General features: G+C 46.5%; 1 protein-coding gene across 1 annotated transcript; it reads right to left on the bottom strand.

Moving 5' to 3' along the window:
* SUGP1 (SURP and G-patch domain containing 1) lies at nt 1-21,128 on the bottom strand. Its single transcript, XM_025210296.1, has 13 exons — nt 20,957-21,128; nt 20,105-20,208; nt 19,448-19,675; nt 17,385-17,496; nt 16,587-16,690; nt 14,731-14,854; nt 11,309-11,691; nt 6,411-6,517; nt 5,534-5,711; nt 5,095-5,201; nt 3,778-3,923; nt 2,170-2,299; nt 1-1,078 (listed from the first exon to the last, which is right to left on the bottom strand). Exons 1-13 carry the CDS (start codon nt 21,079-21,081, stop codon nt 1,052-1,054), a joined length of 1,875 nt encoding a protein of 624 aa, XP_025066081.1. The 5' UTR covers nt 21,082-21,128; the 3' UTR covers nt 1-1,051.
* Between the last annotated feature and the right edge of the window lie 1,957 nt (nt 21,129-23,085).

The raw sequence follows: 23,085 nt of genomic DNA, 5'->3' as shown, positions 1-23,085 counted from the left end.
TTGTTTTTTATTGAAAGCCAAGCCATCGATTCTACATCATTAAGAAAAAAGTTAACAGAAAAGTGAATCACATACTAAATGGCAAGTTTGATACTGGGGCAGGGGGAAATAAACATTACAAACAAACAAAAAATCTTACAGCTTCTATGAGATGTTTTGAGGGAAGGTGAATGCCACGGCTGTGTCTCCACCCCTGGAAATCTGGCTAAACCACTGTTTCCAGCTGGTAAATATTAAAAAAAAAACAACTAAGGGGAAAATAGATTTTATTTACAGGAGGAGCAGAGAAAGGTGGTGTTTAATATCACCACTGCCTGCAGCTAACTGGTGTCTGAGGGCCCGATTCTTCACCCTTCCATGGTTGTAGGCCTCTCGTTTCTCCAAAGGTTGTGGGTGAATTTAGTGTTTAAAAAAGCGGGGAACTCTGCCTCTGGGGTTGGACTAAATTCCCCCGTTACCTCAACCCCCCCACATGACACTCCGTGCATTGTTCCGGATCTCATCCTCCACTGAGCAGCAGTCAAACCACGAGGCTGTACTTTTGCAATGTCAGCTGGAGGGTCTGTTGGACTGAATACGGCGTCTGAACCCATCTTTTGGGAGGAAAGGCCAAAGAACTCAACAACAGCCCCGTGGTGGGGTTGGGAGCTGTCCCTTGTACATATTCTTTATAAAAACATGAGACGGCCAAAGCTGTCTATCCGAAGAGTGGAGGGATCTGCAAATACACATGTCTTGGCAAGTAACGTGGCACTGAGCAGCAAACAAACGGAGTCCTATTAGCACCCTTCCATTGAGGAGGGAACCATACAAAACCCTCCATTCGTGCCTGCTCTCCTCTCCTTTATGAATCCCATCCCAGGCCTTGTTAGGATGCGGTTGTCATGGCACTCGAGTGTGCAGCGAGCACACTCACCCTTCGCTCTGGGTGAGAGATGGTGCTGGGACTTTAATAAATTTACAATATTGTAGGGGGGATGCTAATGCAAATTTGTAACATTTCACAGTAAAATTACAATGGTATTGAAAAGACTTTGTCCTGAAAACACCATCAGTAGTAAGGTCGCCTCGGATTGTTCTGCAGGAAAAGGATTAACAATAGAAGATTAATTAAAAATTGCAAGCTGAGCCGACTGACGAGTGTTTGAGCTCAATTAATATTAATCGAAGGACACCTCTGAACACGGGGCTTGGAGAGGTAGAGCAGGAGATTCCCCTTGCGAAATGACAAATGGAATGCACCTTTCTGATAGCGCGGGCCTGCTGGATGTGACGGTGTCAGACGCAAACTGATAACGCTTTTTGTGGCGAGGAGAATGATTATTCAACATAAAACCTGCTGGGATTCAAGGACAACCCGGCAGCATCCTTTGTGTACAGTGCTCAGACTGGGCAAGTACAGGCTCAAGCCAAATGCCAGGAACTTTTCTATTAAAAATAAGAGCAAGGAGAGCTGACTGCCAGGGTGTTGTAGTAATCATGATTCGATTCAGTGCAAGAACAGCATCAAAAAGAAAATCTCTACATGAACGGTAGCAATCATTTCCTTGCGACTGTTACCTTATTTACTCTATTCAAATGGGACCTTGGGAATCTGAAGGACTATGTGATGCAACTTTGCACTTGCGTTGCACCTTTTATCAGAGGACCACTAAGTGCTTTACAAACAGCAAGTACCAGTCACCCCAGGGGTACATAAGCCTCAGCAGCTCCATTTTATGGGCAAAGAAATCAACATGCAGATTTGCCCGAGGTCCCCAAGTGAGCCAAGAGTGGAGCTGGACACAGGCTTGTGAGGCACATTTCTCCATTGCCCTTCCCTTGCGCAGTCATTTAACCAGGGCAGAAAAGCACAAAACCTCAGCACTCTGATTGTGCACGATTTCAATCCCGTGTTTGCATTACTGTATGCAATTGTGCAAAAGGCTGGCAAAGGAGGCCCCAAGCCCTGACTTCTGGTCCCCCACTCTCACCAGAGCATTCTCCTGCTTGAGGGAGGCTGCGAGGATTAGCCAGTGTCTGGACAGGAAGGGCCACAACACAGTGCCTTTCACTGTTTTTACGCAAGGCAGAATGTGCCTTAAAAGGTAAAATACTAGGCAACCCCCTTCCCAGTTATGGGACATGGACAGTGTCAAGAGGTCTAGGGTGCTTTGGGAGCCACATTACCAAAGGGTTGGGGCGGAATCTGTAGGCCAACATCATTCTTTTACGGAACGCCTCGTACTCGTCATCCTCCTTGCTCAGCTCGGCCGGACGATCAATTCCAAACCCAGCTCCGTCCACGGCAGTTGTCCCCCTGGATAAAAAAAGCACTCCCAGGTAAGAAGAGGCTAAGAGATTGTCCTCAGAAATGCATACTACTTTGCAAGATCCACCTTCTCTAGGGAGCCAAGATTAAGGAACGCTGAGGACCCATTCTATACCTGTATCCAAAGGCTACAGTCAGGCTGCTGTACAGTCATCTACTTCTGACTGTACAGCAGCACACTATGGTTATGTTCCAGCCCCATTCCTCCACTGCCAGCTGGAAATACTCTCTCCCAGAGCAGCAGCAAGTGCAGCTGCAATGCACATGCATGCTCGCTTAATGCTTTGTTGGATTAGAGCTGTAGCAGGGATAACTATGCTGCGCACTGCCCTGCTGATAAAACTCCAGCAGCCACAGTGGTCAAATGCACTGCACAGAAAGTGCCTGCCTCTTATCTGCCTCATCAAACAGAGGTCCTGGGATGTGGCAGCAGTTTTCTGCATGTGTCAGGCAGCTCCCTTACAGGTTGCAAAGTCTGGCATCAGCAGTGGCAGAACCCAAGCAAATGATCCCTTGCACAGCCCTGGGCAGCGGAGGCATGTTCCCCTCAGTGGGCCCGGAAGCTCCATTGTTCTGCGCATCATGATCTTTTGCCACATGTTGGGTTTGAGCACTCCTCCCCCACCCCCCAGACAGACTCCCCAAGAAGAAGGAGCTAGGCTGGTTTGCAGAGACACTTCATCTTTGCTTCACAATGACGCACACACACAGTCATCACTGGTAAAAGGGACCTCCTGATGGGAAACATTCTGACTTGCTCTGATCATCTGTACATAGTTTTCCTGTAGTTCAGGAGAAACTACTAGGAGCTGATCAATCCAATCGGTTTGGGATGCAAACGCTGCTTATATCAAGCTATTATCCCTAAAATGCCCACAAGCAAGAAAGCATTTCTGCCGAAGAGCCTGATGTCCAGCAGGATTCAGGGTCACAAACAAAGCGCTCGGCTCCATTTGGAACTAGGTTTCAAAAGCAGTTCGAGGAGTACCCTCTACTGGCAACTGCCCTCCACGCACAGTGTGCCAGAGACCAGCCAGGCTGCAGCAGAGCTCTCCAGCTGCAGAAGGCATGCACTTTATATCCTGATAGCAATTGCATACAGCACTTTACAAACATCAGTTAAATCCTCGCGTGGCTGTGTGCAGTAAGCCAGCATTATCTCCATTTTACAAATGAGGGAACTGAGACAGGGAGCGTGCCTCTCGCAAGACGGCGGTGTGCAAGTCACAGCTCCAGCTGCAGCTGGCTCATGCTCACATCACAGATATGTCTGGTGAACACTAACAAGTCCGATTCTGGCAGAAAATAGAAATTATTTTTTCTTTACTGAAAGGATTCCACGCACTGTCCAAATGATGAACTGCCGCCACATTCGTTCCAGCTGCTTCCAATAGGCTGTGATAGAAGCATCAATTATTGGCATGACAGAAAAGGACTGAATCAATAGGAGGAATAATTTGGCTTACTTGCTGACTGGGTTTTTAATCCCCTGTCCTTCAGTGCCGAGCCCCTCACCCTCCTTCCAGCCCATCTTCATCAGCATCTGATAGCCAATGTTCTCCACAGTCAGTTTGAATTCCTTGTATTCAGAATAATCTGGCTCACGACCTTCCTGCAGGGCAACAAAAGGTGACACTAGCTACTTCACCAGAGACGGGGACAGTGCAGGCATCAGCTTGTGCAGATTAAGGAGAGATCGAGCAAACAATAAGGGAAAGTCAATCGCTAACAGTTTCTTGGGATTCTCTTTCTACTTGACTACAGGGCAGCAAACAGGGAAGGGATGAAGCGCAGCAGAGCCCCGCGTATGCCATAATGCAGTCAGCAAGGAGTGGGGAACATTGCTGTGAGACTGCGCTGAGAAATACTAGGCTCCCAAATTCAACGTTGCTAAATGGCTTGGCTCCAGATACAGCTCTTATTTAAGCCAAGCTCTCAAGGGAGTTTCAAGCCTTGGGCTGGCTACAAAGAAGCACTATCAAGGATAGCAACACCAAGATGCTGTAGGGTTTAGGGAGGGACGGCAGTTCTCGAAGGCTCTGCATTGGCTCTTTTGTGAGCTTTATGCTTCTGCTTTACTACAACTGCCCAGATAAAGCCCCGTCTCCCTGCGTGCTGTCAGCCAACATGCATCCTGCTCCAGACAGGAGCTGCACACCCAAGGTAAATGTCCAAAAAGTGCACCTGTAATTGTGGACAGTGCCCTGCCCTGTTACTGACAGGCTCTCTTTTGTAACTTTGTGCAACTAGGCTTCTGTGGATTGCACACATTGTGCCCTTCCCTCCTCCCACAGCAACAGCACCCTGGGGAATGAGGCTATTTCATAGTTTCAGGGTCGGAAGGGACCTAATAGATCTTCTAGCCCGACCCCCCGCCAGGGCGGGAGAACAACCCAAAAACACAAACAAAACCACTCACCCTAAAAACAAAAACGGGACTCAAATGAGTCCAGCCAGGTAAGTATTTCCCTGCGTCTCCAGCAGTAGAGGAACTCCAGTGTCCTGCAGTGTCCCACAGGTGAACCAAACCAGTGTCCTGACTCGTTTTAGGTTAAATTCTAAGCACAGGTATTTCTGGGGGTGGGGGGGAGCTTGCATTGGGCTTGATGCATCTTAAACAAGAACTCCTCTATAAAGGCATCATTAAGAATAAGTGGCTCTCAACATGGCAGGCAGAAAGCACTGTCTAGTACGAGGCAGAGAATGCTTGAGTTCTACCCCTCCTTGCCAACAGGCAGATCTGAGAATCTCTCCGTGGCCTATGAAACCCTCACTCATTTCACCTTTAATGCCTTGAACGTCTCCATGAATTTCTCCAGCTCATCGGGTGGCAGGAAATCTCCAATGAAATGCTTTCCTCTGCCCATCTGCGTCAGCTGCTCGGCCCACTCTGCTCTCAACACGAACGATAAAAACAAAATGCAGAAATGATCAAACATTGCAGCTTTGATCTCAAAGCGCTTGACAAAGCATTAAGCTTCACAACCCCACGTGCAGTGGATATTATCTCCATTCTACAGACAGAGAAAATGGACGTCACAGAGGTGAAAGGATTTGCCCAAGAGCATTCAGCAAGTCAGCAGCAGAGGTGGGAATGGAATCCAAGAGCCCCGACTCACGATCCCCTGCTCTGACCAGAAGATCCCACACTCCACTCCGGAGGTCTCTCTCTGCAGAGCAGCAAACTAAGCGCAATGTCACTGCTCCCACTTTCCCACGCACCTCTGGTCTTGTCCATCTCCATTCGTCGAAGCTGATGTTCCCACGTCCCCAACTCGCTGTCCACCTCCTCATCGCTGTCATAACCATGCTGGTGTTGCTGAACTGCCTTCTCCCACATGATCTGCATTTCCTGCATGGCTCGCTTGTGTTTCATGATCATGTCGTACATCTGCTGCATCTAGGGGAAAAAAAGCAGCAGCCTTCTCAGCCAGCCAGCCAGTGCATGGGCAGCAGAGGTTTCTGCAAAGAGGTCCCTGGGGTTCTACAACACAGCCTGTGGCTGCCTCACCTCTGTACTATGCAGGCTATGATAACGACAACTCCCAGCAGGCAATGCTGTAACTTGATCCAAGTAGCCGGCCACTCCAATAAACAGGAGCATCATCTGCCGGCATCTTTGAGAGCTGCATCTCTATCTTAAAAGTTGAAGGCAGCTGCCATCTGATCTTCAAGTAGTTTAACGGCAGCTCCGGATTGCAGCAATTGGCAATTCTACTACAGCTTATGCTTCCCCTCAAGTTACAGCAACAGCGGTGTAAAGAAACAACAATAGCCTTTACAGGGTTTCAGCTGGAAGGGGAACAAAGTCCCATAGGAAGCATGCAAGAGGAGACAGGGCTCCTAATATGTTTAGTGGAGAAAGCGATGGACTAGACTTGACTCGCATCCCTCAATGCCCTAACCGGCATCGTTGTTGATGCAGCATCATGTATGTCCGAGGAATGCAGTAAGATTCCTCAAAGTTTGCTTTTTAGGCCTCTGGGAAGAATCTCTGCTTTTGCCACCTGTCTATTCCCACCCCACCCCCCTCCAAATGCCCAAATGCTGCAATGCAGCAGGCTGGCACACCAAGTAGCTCAGCAATCCAGGGCCTTACCTCCTGCTGCTCCTTCAGCTGCTTCTTCTGGGCTTCAGAGAGCTCTGTCACACCCACCAGTCCAACCGGCTTCCATTTCTCATAACCAAGACCCTTGAGGTCCTGAACTGAAATAAGCAAATGTTAAAAGGCTTTCAAATAAAGTGAGGCAGCTGTTTAGGATGGCAGAGCTGTGTCCCAGGATCCCTTTGACTGAAAGCCCTGCACTCCCTTTCACAGCACAACTCCTGGTAGGACACTGCAGAATCACAGAAGGAGACCCATTAGATCAGACTCCCCCTCCTGGCCAACTCAGAAGCGTTCCCTTCTTCAGTTTCTCCACGGTTTTGTCCAGTTTAAATTTTAGGAGCCTGGTCCTCAACTTCTCTTGGGAAGTTATTCCACATTCTTAACCATCATACTGACAGGAAGTCCCCCTCCCCCAAAAGCCCCAAGCTGTCTCTTCTTCATTTTATCTTATTTCTCCTAATTAAACTCTTCCATAAAAGATTCCTCCCCCAACAAAAAAAAAGAGAATGATATTTTCAGCATGAAGTCCCAAGCAGATTTTGGCCCATCAGCACACTGTTCAGCCAATCAGCATAGTAATTGTACCGTGTTTCCTATGTAAACAGCCACTTCATTCAGAACGATAGGCAAATGACGAACAGAGAGAGAGAGAGGCAGGCATTATTCTGTCTTGGAAATCACCGTTCCCAAAGGCGTTTTACTTTCTAATTTACAGAGCTCAAAGGGAGCGGTTCCAAGCATGTCAGCACTCCTGCCTTCAAAGAGGAGACGCTCTAAGTCTCAGCTCAACGATTCCATTGATGTATTCCTGTTCTGCTGTGCCCGAGTCTGAAGCCCCTGCTTTGAAATTATTTTACCTGCTGCTTCATTGGACAGCCCTGAAATTACGTTTTAAGCTCATCCAGGCAGGTACCCCACTGATTTGAAATGACCGTGCAGCACTGTGCGTTCGGAGGGGCATTTTAAAGAGTCCTAAATAGGCATTTAAAAAATGTATTGCTGCAGCATGAAATAAAATAATAAAAACATTGCTGGGGCCATGGAAGAGAGATTTACAGTGGAGAACTGCTTGCAAGGCTGCTCCATTTGTAACTCTTGGAGCCAGCAGCTCCCTCTGCGAAGCATGAGAGTCAAGACTAGAACGGTTTAAATATTTAAAGGATTAAAAAAAAAAACCCACTAAAAAAAAACAAACCCTCACACAACTGCACTTGAAAGTACCTTCCATTTTTCAGTACAAGAAGAAAGATTTCTTCTTCCTAATGGCTGCACAAACCTCAGTTCTAATGCAAGTCCAGGCTATGGCTAAATGATGCTTCATTAATTATTCACTCTCTATTAATTATGAAGCTGGGTAATAACAGGATCATTGTTCATGACACCAAGTGTCTGTGCAGCATGCTAATTAGGCCCCTAGGGTCTTCTCTCCCTTTCCCTTATCCTCACTTAGGGCAATTGATCCGAGCACTGTTGCCTGCCCTCCCTCCCCAAATGCTCTCTGCCAAGCACATCACAGCCTGGAAAGTAGCTGCCTTCATGCTTGCCTCAAACGAGAACACAAAGGGATCTGGCTGTCCGTGCGCATGCAGCACATGTTACAGGCACTCTTGTAACCACCCTCAGCAAGGAACTATGAGAGCAGGAGAGAAGGTTACAGAAATGGCTGGGCTGGGCTGGTCTGGGCCCGACCCTGTGAAGTGCTGAGCACCCACTATACCCAACAATAATGAATGAGAAATGCAAGCCTAGCCGTCACATTACCGAGAAATAAATAGCCTGGTTCTCCCATCCATGGCGAGATTTACAAGGGGCTCCACTGTGGATTAGGGATTTTTTATTTTACTTTATTTGCCTGGGTCCACAAAGAGCCATGTTATATGCAGACAAAATTGTCAGAAGGAAAAGGAGAGGCAGGCCCCAGATGTTTCATATCCGGGTGGTTTGTAGCCCACTTAATTAGCAGGGGGTTGCTAAGTGAAGGACAAGCTGCACAGCTGCTTGCTGCCCCTTTACTTCAGCAGGGAACAGCTTCTCTCCTCAGTTGGAACTCATGTCCTGGGCAGTTATTGGAAAGCAACACCCTTTGAAATAAAAGTTGGAGCACCTTAGTGGAGCTGTGCATTGGTTTGCTTTGCCTCTATATTCCTCTGGATAGCTCACAAACCCTCACCCTTGCAGGAGGCTAAGGAACCCAACTCTACAAAGCTTTCAGGTCCTACTGCATAAAAACAGATTATGGGATTTAAGATTAGTGGCATCAGGCTAGAGTTATGCCAACAGCCACCAAAGGACAAGGCACATCTCTTCCATCTCTTCTCTCTAGCAGGTCTGGGAGGCAGGGAAAAAGTGCTTTCATTCTTGGAAAAGCATGTCCTTGCAAAATATAACCTTGGGGCACAACAGAATTAACAGCATGGACGGTAGCCACAGCACTGGTAGATTACCTGGAGATCTACCGCTACCCATAGACCTGGAGAGAATCTTCCACCTTCCTCATGCTGGGAGTGTATTCCCATTAGGGGCCAAAGGAGCCCTTTTGCTATAGATGTAGCTGACGGACTTTGGGCCCTAAGTCTGCAGAGAACATTAATTAAAAGTGAGGCAGACTCAAAACAGGGCCCCTCCCTCAATCCACAGCTAGGTTCTGATGAGTCTCGACACCCTGCATAGGCTCTCCCACAATGCAGTGGACCAAGTAACCATATACATATTCTACCAAGCATCTCAAGTACATTAGGCCTGTCAGGATGTAGGAAATTAGGTATTTAAGTATCAATATATTTAAGAAGAGCCTCCTTTCTGTCCAAAAGAACAATATTCCCCGCTCTACATGATATTGATTTACTACAGAAAGCAGACAGGAAAAGAACAAAAAGAGCAGCCATATGCTAGACATACAATGCTCCACAGCAGCTATGAAAATGGGGCTAGGAAAGTATGGACAAGAACAAACGGCAGCATATCTTGTGCCTCTTGACCCCAGTGGGGCCATGGCTATGATATGGCCCTCCATTCACCTGCTAGGTCAAAGAATGTGAATTCTGGAAAGGGGCTATTCCAGCTGACCCAGAACTGCACTTCCCCTGCAGAGCATTAACACAACATTAATGGCTGATTTCTTATGGCTGGCAGATTGTTCGCTGTCCTTTCCTTTAAGATGACACACTGCCCTGTGGAAAGTGAGCGTGAACTACAGTGAGCATGTCACTGTCTAATTAAGTGGAAGCTGCAGGAAAAAGTGAGGGGAGATTTCAGCAAGGTGGCGCACTGGGGAACACAGCTGCCAGACCCTAGCTGCAGTATAATGAGCTAGGCTGGAATTTGCGTATTTTACTTTGATGGCGTCTGCTCAACTTTGGCATTTTACTTCTTAAAAATGATACAATAGAGAAACCTAAGGGGCAACAAGCCATCTAAGCCTGGCTTTTCCTCACCAGCCCCACTGCAACTGTTAGCAGAGCTGCTAATGGCTGCAAGGAGAGGAGGACTCTGCAAGTCAGAACACGGAGAGAATTCTTCATCTGATAGCTGGCTCAATAGGAGCAGGAATACAAAATCAACCCGGTGGCACATCAGGCTTGGTACCCCTCCTCCTGCATCTCTAGTGAGCCGTGTAATCAATTTTCCTGTCTTGGGCACCGGCCAGTATCTGAAGCTTTAGAGGAAAGAAATTGCTACAATATACCCCATCATGTCAAATGCTGAATACAGGGCACACACAGGGGAGAGATGGAGGGCTTCTTTCCTTGCCCTTCTGGTGTTCAGCTGCCTCTATGATGCACATCGCTTACCCTTTACCCTGGTTAGGCATAAGGACCAATGTTATTAATGGCCACACAATTATCCAGTCTCTAAAAACCAAAGCACAGGACTTGACTCAATGATCTGCGTGGCAGTGGCAGCCTGAATTCCAGAGGCTCACTTTGTGCTTAGAGAATTACATGTGGTCTCACTCTGCAGTTCACAAAATCAGTTTACTTTCTACCATTTGCCCCATATCTTCTCCCTGCCTGTGGCAAGGAGGCCCTGGTTGGAAAGAGAGGACTCCACCTCCTCCGTTTTTAGACGTCTGTCACTATTTCACCTGTAGTTTGTTGGCCGTTTTATCTTTGATCTCTTTTTTCTCATTTTCTCTCACATTTCCATATCCCTTCCCCTTGACACATTAGATAGGCAAAGGATCCCAGACAAACTTTCAAACTGTCTCTGGAAAATGTCTGCATTTGCCTGTTGTACTTGAAAGGCTCAGATTTATGTGAGCACACCTAGCACAGGCATATATGGGACAGGAGGGAAGAGCAATGTCCCCTGGTATTTGGTGCAAACTGCACTCTAGAAAGAGGCCTGGGCCATGATATTCCAACACCAGAGGAGGATAGTGAACCCAAAGTGCAGTCCCACAAACTGAAACGGGCTCTGAAAGCTGGTGACTTGTATCCCTGAGCATGAGGAGAAGAGCTATTTACATGTAGCAACACTTCTGATCAGTTGAGGATGGAAGTGCTGTCTGAGGATGGTGGCTTGCCACGGGGAATAAGCACAGTTCAGACTTATATTTGTTTTCTAAGTATCCCTATTCCTGAAGTGAAATAGATCTAAATAGCATAGAGGCTGAAACCATAATGAGCTACAGCACAGCGGGGTTTTAAAGATAGCTGAGGGACGATAAGATCCAATCCCCAGTGTCAATGAGATAAAGTGCTTTATCTGGGTTTGCACGCAGGGAGAGTTAGTGGCTAGACTTAGCCAAGAGATAGTGGGTTGCTGACTGGGAAGATTACAACAAGAGATAGACTTGCTGGGTTTCCTGTTTAGAGATCCAACCGGGCTAGGAAAGAACACAGCAAAGAAAAAAAACCTCAACCAGCCCATACTACAGAACCACTAACCTGACAGTGGGGAGGGGGAGGCGCTCAGGTCGTGCTGGGCAAGCTCTGGCGGGGGCAATTCAACTTTCTCCTCCTCCGGCCCCCACCTGCTCTTCCTTTTCTTTTTGGAAGCGGTCACTGGGGCTGGTTTAGGAGAAGTAGAAGCGGCCGACGACAATGATGATGGCAAGGATGATGATGATGATGATGATGTTGATGTTGATGTTGATGATGATGATGACGATGACGATGACGACGGTGGCGTTGCTTCAGGAGCGATCTTGCGTTTCAAACTGGATTCCAGAGCAAGGGGTGCCCCTGTAGGGCTGCTCTTGGCTTTCCGGAACTCCTCCAGCTTCTGCCGGTAATACTTGTAGCCTTTGCTGTTTGGCTCATATAAAAACCTATGGAAAAAAGAAAGTTTGCAGACGAGAGTTAAATTCAGGCCCAAATCTCATTCTGGCCCAGATCTCTCCTCTCTGTATCTTCCTTGTGCTTGGCTGATGCATGTTACACTAAGCTCCTCTGAGCACAGACCTCATCTGTTTGTAAATGGACCACAGCATTTACAGGGCTCTGTATACATGTGATCCTCATAAGACAGTGATTCTATTTATTCTCCTGCTCCCTTCATAACCACAAGGTACTGCATGAACAACACGAAGTTCATCCTGAGACCATGTTCATGTTGTGCGTGCTGTGTTCCAGTTCACAACAGAAGCAGGGGCTTCTTTTACCGTCATGGATGCTTTGCTGTGTATGCCTCCTGCACACAGGAGCACTTTCCTTTTGGGTGGAGAGTGAGCCCTGTCTGTGGGAGGAGTGCAAGGTGCCTGCAGTTTGACAGCTACATGGATCAGACACGCTCCAATTTGCTACAAATGCATTTGCCACTTCTCCCCCAATTTAAGAATCTTAACAAGATTCTTAACAAGAATCTTGCCTCCTTTTAGCTTCTCCCCTACCTCATTCAGAGGATCAGCTTAATATGGAATATATCCTCCTAGCAGGAATCTGTCTGTTCTTGCAGAAGAACACGCTCTGCTAGGTAATAGATCTTTTCCATCTATTACCACTATGATTTTACACAGGTGCACAGGCACATGATTCCAATGCATTCTGAAATCCACTGGGGGTGTGATCTTCTATTCCTTAACTCAGATAAGAGTGCCATTAACTTCAGTGGGAATTGTGGCAGGACAAAGAATACTGGATTGGGCCTTCCATGAGAAATATCTGAAGTAACCAATAGAAGAGATGATGCCTGACCCCAGCAGGGCTTTGAGGGAATTAAATAATGAAGCAGCTCAGACATTAGCATGCGTGTTTGATAAGTCTTTCAACCAACGGGGGTTACAGAGGGCTAGAAAGCAGCCAATGAAATGCCAAGATTTTGAGAAGGAAGAGGCTAATTAAAGATTGGTGAGCCTCACTTCTCTCCCAGGGAACATGTTGGAATTGTTTATAAGGGCAGAAACAACAAGCTGCTTGAGCAGGCCAGAGAAAGAAGCCAGACAGTTGCCAATGGGGGGGTTGTGAGGAACAAGGCCTGTCAGATAGACAGAGACATTTTTCAAAAGGTGACTTAACTATGGAGGAGGGACCCTGGGTGAAATCCAGTTAAGGAACCCTAAAACGTGCTACAGGGCATTCATCACACGGAAGCAGTTCAAACACAGCAATAAACAGAAGGCCCGAATGAAAGCTGGCTGTAGGGAGAGACACAAAGATTAGAACCAATGTCAGTGCATGTCATGGATGGGGCTAGCTAGTGGATGTACACTTGGGGAGGTGGCACTGCAGTAGCAATGCCAATCAGTTGGTTTTGAGTTGGCATGTCCTCCTAAGCAGGTTTAGCCTAAAATCATCATTTTTAAGGCACACTGAGGGTGCAAGTCCACACACACGTGCTGTTAATGTGCCTTAAAAAATGCCGATTTTAGGCTACTCCCACCTAAATTTTATACTTGTATCAAATTTAGACGCAATTAACTAAACTGCATTAGCCCACGTTTATGCAATTTTCGTGGACGCTTATGCGCGTTTACACGTTAGACGCTTTACATGCATTAAATGCAGTGTGCATCAATGGACACATACCATGTTAATGCGCACTAGCATGTGGGCTAATGCAACTTAGCTAATCGCACCTAAAAGTTAATGCGCCTTAATGCACATTAGTGTCCACGTGTAGATATGCACCTAAATTACCTTAATGTGCCTTAAGCAAAGGTGTATTAAATTTAGGTGTGTGTAACCACATACCAAGACACGCCCAGTGTTTTCTACTCAGAGATCTCAGATCTGGGCCAGGGGTTCTGGGATTGGCCAGCTGTAGAAACACCCTGGAGCAGGCACTGTCCTGTGGGTTCCTTCACTGGCAGCAGGGTGGCCTCTCCAGCACTGGGCAGAGCTTTTTATTATTTTTCATTATTTGTAACAGTGCCACAAATTAAGCCCCATGTCCTCCCCAAGTGTCACTCCAATCCCTTTCCCCTATCTGATCTGCTGCTTTCTGCTCCCTGTCCTGTCTGCCACAGTGTTGCATGTTCCCTCCCTGATATGCTGTGTCCCACAGACTGAGGCTGCCCACAGCACATGTTCTGTAGGTTGGCCAGCCCCGATTTATAATGTGGCTGATGATGCTAGCAAAGTATACACATGTACTGAACAGCCCTACGGGAGCAACAGCCTCTGCCCCTCTGCTCTACAATCTTAGATTTTGATCCTACAGAGCTCTGTGTGGGTGGAGCCCAGATGGACTGGGACCTACAACAGATTAAGGGTAATGGAAAGAGATACAATATACATGCCAAGCACCCAAACAGGGGAAACGCATGGCTCCAGTTCCACACCCTCTAGTACAAGTAGAGTACCTTTTAGTACAAGTGAAAACAAAATCGCCATGGACTCACTCCTTGTAGACATTGAACTATGATTAAAGACAGAAACAGAGGAGAGAGTAACAGGATTGGGAAGAGCATTCTGGGCAAAGAAAGCAGCAGGAACTGAAGTATAGAGGTAGCTGTAGAAGCAATGGACAAACAGGACTTCAGGGCAGATAATGGAAATTGCAAGTCAGAGAAGGTCTGGATAAGCAAAGGACAGGACAACTAAGCTACATCATACGCATGCACAAGGACGGTCTGTCAGATGGCTGTACAAAGGGATGAAGAATTAGGACTCCTGGGTTCCATTCACAGGTATGACACTAATTCTCTTTGAGACCTTGAGCCAATTACCTCTCTGAACTACAAGGCTTGATTAACATCTGTAGAGCTCTTCCTGGTGGTTGGATGAAAGGCAGCATGGAAATGCAAGATATCAGTGCAGTGTAATAATTCTGTCAATTGTATCTTAAATCCTACCATGATGGTTTGCCTATCACCCTTTCCAAACAACTAAAGAGGCAAAAACGCTCAGTGCAAGGCTTCATCCTTTACCTGAAAGCATGGTTCTCTCGGTTGTTCTGCAACGCAATAGCTTCCACCTCTGGACCCCCGTCTGCTATGAACCTGGCCAGTTTCTCAGCAAAATTCTTTGTTTCTTCATCCTCTGGGGGTGAAACTTTAAGCAGGCTGTCAGTACTGGGCCCAACTCACACAACCAACAGTCAAAAGCCTATCTGTTCTAAGAACCCCAAGGGTAGAATAAGGGCAAGAGGAGGAGTTTATTTTTAAGAATGATGTAAAGAAACACAATCAAATGATCAATAATTCATAACACTAGGAAAGCAATGCGGTATCAGCTAAGGCAATGACACAATAGCTAGGGAACTGGTGGGTAGGTGGGAAGTGGGGCTGCCCAGGACTTCTGCTCATTTTCTTTGTGACAGGGATAGGAAAGAAGGGGTAAATAACAACCCAGTTCTCTCCTTCATACACTCACATTTGTGTTTATCCTCCTGTGGTGGGTATTTGCCCAGAGCACAGAAATATGAGGTGAACAGCCACCTCTAATTTAGGGCTCTGCTTCTGACATCACTAGGAGGTTTGCCCTGATGCCAGGAGCCCTAGGACACAAGCACAGAAGGTCAGACCTGGAGAGGGTGCGCTGTGGGTTACTACCATCAGTGCACTTCTCATGGCTGTTTTTCAAGGGGGCAGCAGGCAGTGCTCCAGATGGAGCCCAGGCCCAACCCTAACCCGTAAGAGGCAGCTACTGCTGCCCTATTCCAATAGAACTGAGAAGGCTCTGATTGTGAATTACATGCGATTGTCCTTCATGCAAAGCCAGACAAGTTTATTATTTAGCTACAAAAGCCTTACACGGCAATTCTGTGCTACCAGCAGCAGAGTCTAGTGGAGCCAGGGAACCTGATTCACTGCACAACCTTAAGCAAGTCATAACCTTTCCTCTGCTCAGTATTGCCCATCTATGAAGTGGGGAGAATATCACCCAGCCCCCAAGGTGGAGTTAATATCAAGTAGTTGATGTTTGTAAAGTGCTTTCCAGGTCCAAACTCTATAAAAATGGTTCTCACTGGGTACATGTTAGCTAATTAAATCTCAACACCCCCTTTATGTAGATGGGAAAACTGACACAGAGGGTAAGTGATTTACTAAGGCCACACATTAAATCCAAGGCAGAGACTGGACTAGCAATGAGGAGTGCCTGGCTCCTAGACAACCCTTAGCTCATTAGATTGTTCCTTCCTCCTAATATATGTAATTACATTTTGCTGCCCTGGGTGTTAGTTCATTGGCAGATCATCCACTCCAACAGCTTTCCCATGTGAAGACACAATCCCCAATTTGCAACAACCCAGCCGCTCATCATGGATTTAATTATGTAGCAAGCAGAAAGTAATGGGTTCATATGGGACTAAGTAGCAGAACCTGGGGAATGTTCAACAGACCATTTTCATTCAGACCCACCTACAGTGAAGATAACAAACCAAATAAGAAGAGCTAAGAGAGGAGGCTTGTCCTAAGCCTGTTATCATCCAGGCCTGAAACTCAGGGTAGAATTCTCTTTCTTGTAGCTCACTCAGATTTTGGGGAAGTATCAGAGAACTCTTCTGCTGGGGCAGTCCTGCCATCTCTCTGCATGTTGAACTTTCACCGACTTCAGTAGGACTTGCATGCATGGCAAGTTTGATACCATAAGGTGTCACATATTCCCCTTTTGGAACACTGCTTTACTCACAGCCAACAAGGAATAAAAGTCACTGTTTATTCCTCTTAGATCAGTTCTCAATGCATCTACTTAGCAATTATAGAGAACACTGACAAAAAAAATGTCACTTTAATTTTGTGGCTAAGAATGAGATTCCCCAGCCCCTCTGACCCCCATTTACCTTTCTGAGAAGAGGATGTCTGTGAACTCTGATTTTCTTTTCTTATCTCTGCCACTTTCTTCCTGTAGTAAAGGAATTCCCTGCTGTTCTTATCATGTAAAAATCTAGGACGGAAAAAGAGAGAGAGGAAAATGGGCACAAACCATTTGTTAGTGACAAGTAAGCATAAACACTAAGACTCTGGAATTTAATATCTAACTCTGAATTTAATTAGAACGTCTATAATTATAACACGTGGAGCCTGTATAATACTTTGCTTTATATGCATAAATCTCACAGCACTTTACAAAGGAAGATATGCCATGTTATTCCATTTTACCAGAGGAAATGACTTGTCCAAGGTTACGTAGCTGATCAGTAGCAAAGGAGACTGAACAACATGGCCTTCCGAATCCCAATGCAGCACCTTTATTTCCTAGGCCATGCTGGCAGAGACAGTCAGGACTCATGGGTTCTGTTCCCAACTCTGCTTTTGATTTGCTATGTATTCACAGCAGTGTGATTGACAAGCTTGGGTCTCAATTTACTCCACTATAACACAAGGACAACTGAATGGCATTCCCTCAAAGGAGATAATGAAGCTTTAACTGACTAGTGTTTGTAAAGTGCTTTGTAATTTATGGCTAGAAGGAGAGTATTCAGGATACAGTAGAGTATTCTTAGGCTGCTTTGTGAAAAGAGAGGAAACTGCACAACGCAGCTCAAAACCACTGAAGAGCTTATGCATGCAGGGCCAAAGCTCTTCATGTAAACAGACAGAACAGCGACTCGGAAAAATCAAGGCAAGAGCACACTTACGAAAATGCTGGATTATCCTTGTAGTCTTCCATAGCGACCTTCTCTAATTCTGGTCCCCCTTCAGCCACGAACCTAGCCAGCTTTTCCACCACTTTTCGGGTCTCCGCATCCTCTGGGGGTAAAACTTTAAGGAGGCTGTCAGTACTGAGGTTCAACTCACACACCAAACAGGCAACAGGCACATTACCTCTAAGAACCACAAGTGGCAGACAAGAGCAGAACAGGGATGAGGAGAAAAAGGATGAAATGGGGGAACCAGTCTTACACAGCAACACAAGTTACAAATCTAGACTATGGTCAAGCTTTACAGGTGGGGATGTCCACTCAATATGGAGCTTGGGGCCCCACGGCTCAGCCTGGGGCTACCTGTGTGGTACATGGCCCTTGCTGGTGTAGTCTATGGGGCATGTGGCCCCCGCCTGCTGTTGGACAGTCCTGTGCTGGGTCCTAAGCTTCTAACAAGCCTAATCCACACAATGCACAAAAGGGATGGAACATTGTTGCATCTTCTCTCATATAAATATATTGCTCATGAAGGATTACAGAGTTCAGCTCCCAATACATTGTTATTTACACACAGAACAGGGACAGCCCGTGCAGGGGAAAAGTAAGCGCTCTCACACTGCATGTGAACGTGGGCCTCCAACAGAGGTGAGAGGAAAGCTGCTGTTGGTAGCTAACAAGGGCACCAATTTATATCAAATGTGGTGCGGAGTCTGACGTAGGACATGTGTTCACTGAAAAGCAGACAAGACCAAACATTTCATAGACAGCTATTACGTGGGAGCAGATGAATTTGTAATCCCTGACTCAGGCTACAGTTGAATTCACAACCTAAGAGTGAAAGACACTGCATTCTAGCACCAAGGTCCTTAGCAGACTGGTCTTTCCCCACACCTATTTTTCAACTGCTGCAGTTATTAATTCCTGCTTTGGATTCAACTGTGTCAGCATGTACAGGTCTGCTTGACGTTTTGCTTTCTGGAAGTTCAGAAATAGCCTTAGCAAGACATGTTCTTGATGTATTGCAATTTCACATCACTCACTCACTCACTCATCACATACTAAGAAGCCTACATAGTGGGTATATAAGTATCCCAAAGTTAATTCTACTCATAAACAATTAGCAGATATGAACGGGAATTCAAGGTAGGAGCCAAGAAGCAGGGTTCCTTAGTGAGTCCACCTTACAGAACCTGAGCAACTTTTGGTTATTTGATATGCTGAAGCATTTTTTTAATTATTATTCTTATTGCTATTCTCAGCCACAGAGCAAGGAAAGCAGCCCAGTCAAGGTATCCCAGAGAAATGTTCTAACAAAATTCTGGGCAAAAGGAAGGAGCTTGCTTTTACCTGATTGCCATAGCATGCCTTGTGCTTAAACAGCACTCCCGAAATGGGAACCTTTCATTTTCACCTGATTCAGTTTCATTCCAAATTCACTGGTTTAAGAAGAATTATGCATCACCCAGGCTGCCTTCCAGCTGCAGAAAGGCAGACTCCCTCTTACCATGAACGGCCAAATCGGTGTATTAAGGACTGGGGGAAGACAGTTGTTTACAGGGTGAACTTTGTAATGGTTAAGGGTTCTGGCTTGGCAGCCCTGGAGAAAGAAACCCTCTGTCCACAGACCGGCTGTAACACAGCAGGGGGAAGAGAAGCTTTTCCAATGGCTGTCAAAATTGAAACAGTTCCAAACTGGATAAGCAGTATCAAGCGGTGAGTTCAAAGTTCACTCTCTATGGTCCATTCAATTTTTGGCCTCTCTAACGAAGCTGGAAGCATTGGGGCCTATTAACACCAACTGTGGTGTTTGTATTTTATGGTGCAGATGGCACAAACAAGACTGAGAACCATGGAGTCACAGCACACAGGAAAGCAGGACCTTGACCTTTTTGGTGGGAAAGCATCAGGCAGTAACTCTTCCCCATATGAGGATTCTCAACAGAAATCTGAGGAAGTATTTCACCAAGCCCAGTTTTCTATGTGAATTTCTATTGCTAATCTAAGTGACCCTGCATACAAAAATCAACAAGGGCACAGTAGAGCTGCATGTAACTTACCTTTAATTTCTAACCACTGCTCATAATCCTCCTCTTCATCATCGTCAGGTGACTGAAACACACTGAGGCGGTTAGCCACTGGTGTCTGTTTGGAATGGGAGTAGTTCTTCATTTGGTTCAGCATGCTGCTCATGCCCAAGCTGGGACGTTTTCCAAGCAGGATGGGTTTCTTCCCAGCACTTGGTGCAGAGGTGCTTGCAGGGACGCTGGCAGAACTAGGAGAGGGATCTCAGAAAAGAAGAAGGAGAGGTAATTTCTGTATGTTATTTCTGATCGAGTCTCAGGAAATTACACATAACAACATATGCAGTTGCATTACTGCAACAGTGCATTCTTTTTAGTGTAGACGTAAAAATATTGCCAAAAACCTACCCAAGAACAATTGCACCATTTGGTGCAATCTTTTAGAAAGTACATTTCATGCTCAAATAATGTACTTATTTATAAAATTGCATCCTCGCCTATCACAAAGCAGGTACAACACAGATGACAAAAATACAGGATTTCCTATTATCGACTGCCTCACTAAAATATCTCAGCCTCTTCTGTGCTGATGTTTGAAGACATGCTGGTAACTATTCTACAGTCTTGCATATTGAGCATTAGAGCATCTCCCATAATGAAGAAATGACTCCCGTTGCTCAGGACTTAACCTACCAACGTTTGACTTTTCCTTCTGCAGCTTGAGGAACTGCTGAAGAAAGCTGCCGTCGTTGGCAAACTTGTTGGAAACTGAGGCTTCGTTTTCAGCACTTTCATCTCTAAACAGAAGGGAAAATGACAACACTTGATCATGCTTCACTTGACAGAAAACCTGGTAAAAATGACAGTAATCACTAATCTCTCAAGGCAAAAGAGAGGCGCTGTTCTTAACTTGTTTTAACATCAAATACTGCTTAAAAGATTTTTGATAGGTGAGATGTATGTATTGGATTTACTTATTAAGCTAAGCCAGAACACTGTTAACGATTTAGCAGATGGAAAAGTGAAGTAAAAAAAATTAAGTGGCATGCCCCATGAAATTAACAGTCTGAGTAGTGGTCAAAGCTAAGGTTAGAATTTGGGTAGTTCCCTGCCTTGCTGTCCAGGGTTCACACCATGTCCCTCTCAGCTACCTGAGATAACATTTCCAGGCAGCAGAACCATGGAGTTTGTTCGCTATGGAATTACCTACGTGTCCCACCCACGTCATTCCTTGTCCTTCTGCTTGCAAGTTTTCTGCACCACTTTTCTGAGAAGCGTGGGCATTTATTCAGAGAACTGTGCTAAGTGTAAACCGCTTTCATTATACAGGTATCCAACAAAAAGCGCCAGGAAAAAAGATGCAAGACCTGCTTACGACAAGGTGCTTAACTGTTGTGGTTGTTTCTGTTAGACTACAACAGAAGATCCCTATCCTAGCAAACATTCTTGTTTAACTACATTTAAAAAAGGAATGTATGATCCCCGTCACAAATGTAATGATTCCCTAGCCAAAATTTAATAATGAGATATGAAATGAATACCCACTCATTGGGCCGAGGGGGGTGCTGAACAACCAAGTGATTCTGTTTTGCCTGCTGCTCCAGTTTAGCCTCAATTTCTTTCTTCTTTTGTGCTATCAGCTCCTCTTGATGGAGGATGTTCATGTTCATCTTGGCAGACTTGGGTGTCGTGACCCCAAACCATCGGCTAGCTTTCCCTGAAGAAAAAGAGTAGGTTAAAGGAAAGAAGAGGCTTTTCACCTTGAAGTGGGTGCTGGGGATTTCTCACGGTAGATGGCCGATCACTGCAAGGGCACAAGGGAAATCAAACCAGCCACGTGTTACTTGTGCCACGCCTGATTTTTATGTGAACCCCTACTCAGGAATGTTGGCTCTGTCCATGAGCAGATGCGCGGGGAGAGAGGGAAGGTCCTAGTGCTTCTCCATCCCTCATTGCTTCCTGCTACACCAAAGTTTCAAAGCAACAGCCTGGCAGCGGCAGCATCATTTCTAGTCAGGCAGTGCTGAGGGAGTTGATTGACTTCATGGCTCATTGCAATCTACTGGATCCCAACTAAGCTCTTTATTCCACAGGTGTTAATGGTCCTCTCTTCTTTTAAACCATCTTGATGTTCCCCTCTCAGCTACTCTGTGTTCTGCTGTCCGTTCACTGCTCCTGCTCACAACGCTCCTATTTCACAGCCCTGCAGATTGTTTTTAACTCATTCCAATGACATTCCAATTGGTTTTTGCTTCAATCGGACACCGAATCACACAGCCCTCAGCCCCTTGCGTATTAGTTAAATTAGATTATTTTTAATTGGAGAAAGAACAGGTATTCTTTTATAGGCGATGCACACAGCGTACCTCACCCTCTGCACCCTCCTTTTCCAAATTCTCCATCTGTGCCCTTAACATTCAACTGCTCACGCTCTCCTTGTAGTGCGTGTGCATGCATGTGTGTAGATGTGTGTCTGCATCTATCTATCTCTCTCTCTATATGTGTGTGTCTCTCTCTCTGTGTGTGCGCATGTATATATATCTCCATGTGTGTGTGCATGCGCGCGCATATCTATATCTGTATATGTGTGTGTGCGTGTATCTCTCTATATATTTGTGTGTGTATGTATATATCTATATCTCTATATATATAGGTGCGTGTGTATCTGTATGTGTGTGTGCGCGCGCACGCGTATCTATATCTGTCTGTATGTGTGCGTGCGTGCACCTCTATATGTGTGTGTATGTGTGCGTGCGTGCATGTATCTCTCTCTCTATATATATATATGCGTGTGTGTGCATGCATATATATATATATATATATCTATATCTCTATATAAAGGGGCGTGTGTGTCTATATAGGGGGGGGGGTGTGCGCGCGCGCGCATCTATATCTCTGTGTGCGTGCGCGTACCTCTCTGTATGTGTGTGTGTGTGTGTGCGCGTGTCTCTCTCTCTCTCTATATATATATATAATGTGTGCGCGCGCGTGCATATATATATCTATATCTCTATATATATATAGGGGGGATGTGCGCACGCATTTATATTTCTCTGTCTGTATGTGTGTGTGTGCGCGTACCTCTCTGTATATGTGCGTGTGTATCTCTCTCTCTCTCTATGTGTGTGTACGTGCGCGTATATAGATCTATATCTCTCTATATATAGGGGTGTGTGTGTCTATATGGGGGGGGGGTATAGACGTGCGCACTGCTCCGAGGCGCAGCTGCCCCCCGGAGATGCTCAGGCAGGGGCTGGAGCGCGGCAGAGCGACGGCTGCCCTGTCCGTCCCCAAGGTTGGGGGGGGCCCTCGGGAGGTCGCATCTCGCCCAAAGCGGGACCAGCTCCCGCTGCATCGTCCGAGCCACGGCTCCGCGGAGCCGGGTCGCGGACACCTCGGAGGACGGAGGCTCCCGCACCTCCCTGGGCCGCCCGTCCCGTCCCGGCGTCGCACGGCCCTGCAGCGCGGGGCGTTTCCTAACACAGCATCGCGGAGGAGGAGGGTTGAAGGGCCCCAGGGGTCCCATCCCCGGTCCTTTCTCCCGCTGCGACGCCCGATCCCCACCAGACCAAGCCCAGCGCCCAGCCCAGGCTCCGCCCGAGGCCAGGGACGCCCCGGGCAGCCCGCCCCCGCGCTCCTGGTGAGCGAGGTCCCCGACATCCCGCCCCTCGCCC

The sequence above is a fragment of the Alligator sinensis genome, unplaced genomic scaffold, assembly GCF_000455745.1.
Source record: "Alligator sinensis unplaced genomic scaffold, ASM45574v1 scaffold1354_1, whole genome shotgun sequence".
In the NCBI taxonomy this organism is placed as follows: Eukaryota; Metazoa; Chordata; order Crocodylia; family Alligatoridae; genus Alligator; species Alligator sinensis.
This window is presented reverse-complemented; position numbering and strand designations above follow the sequence as displayed.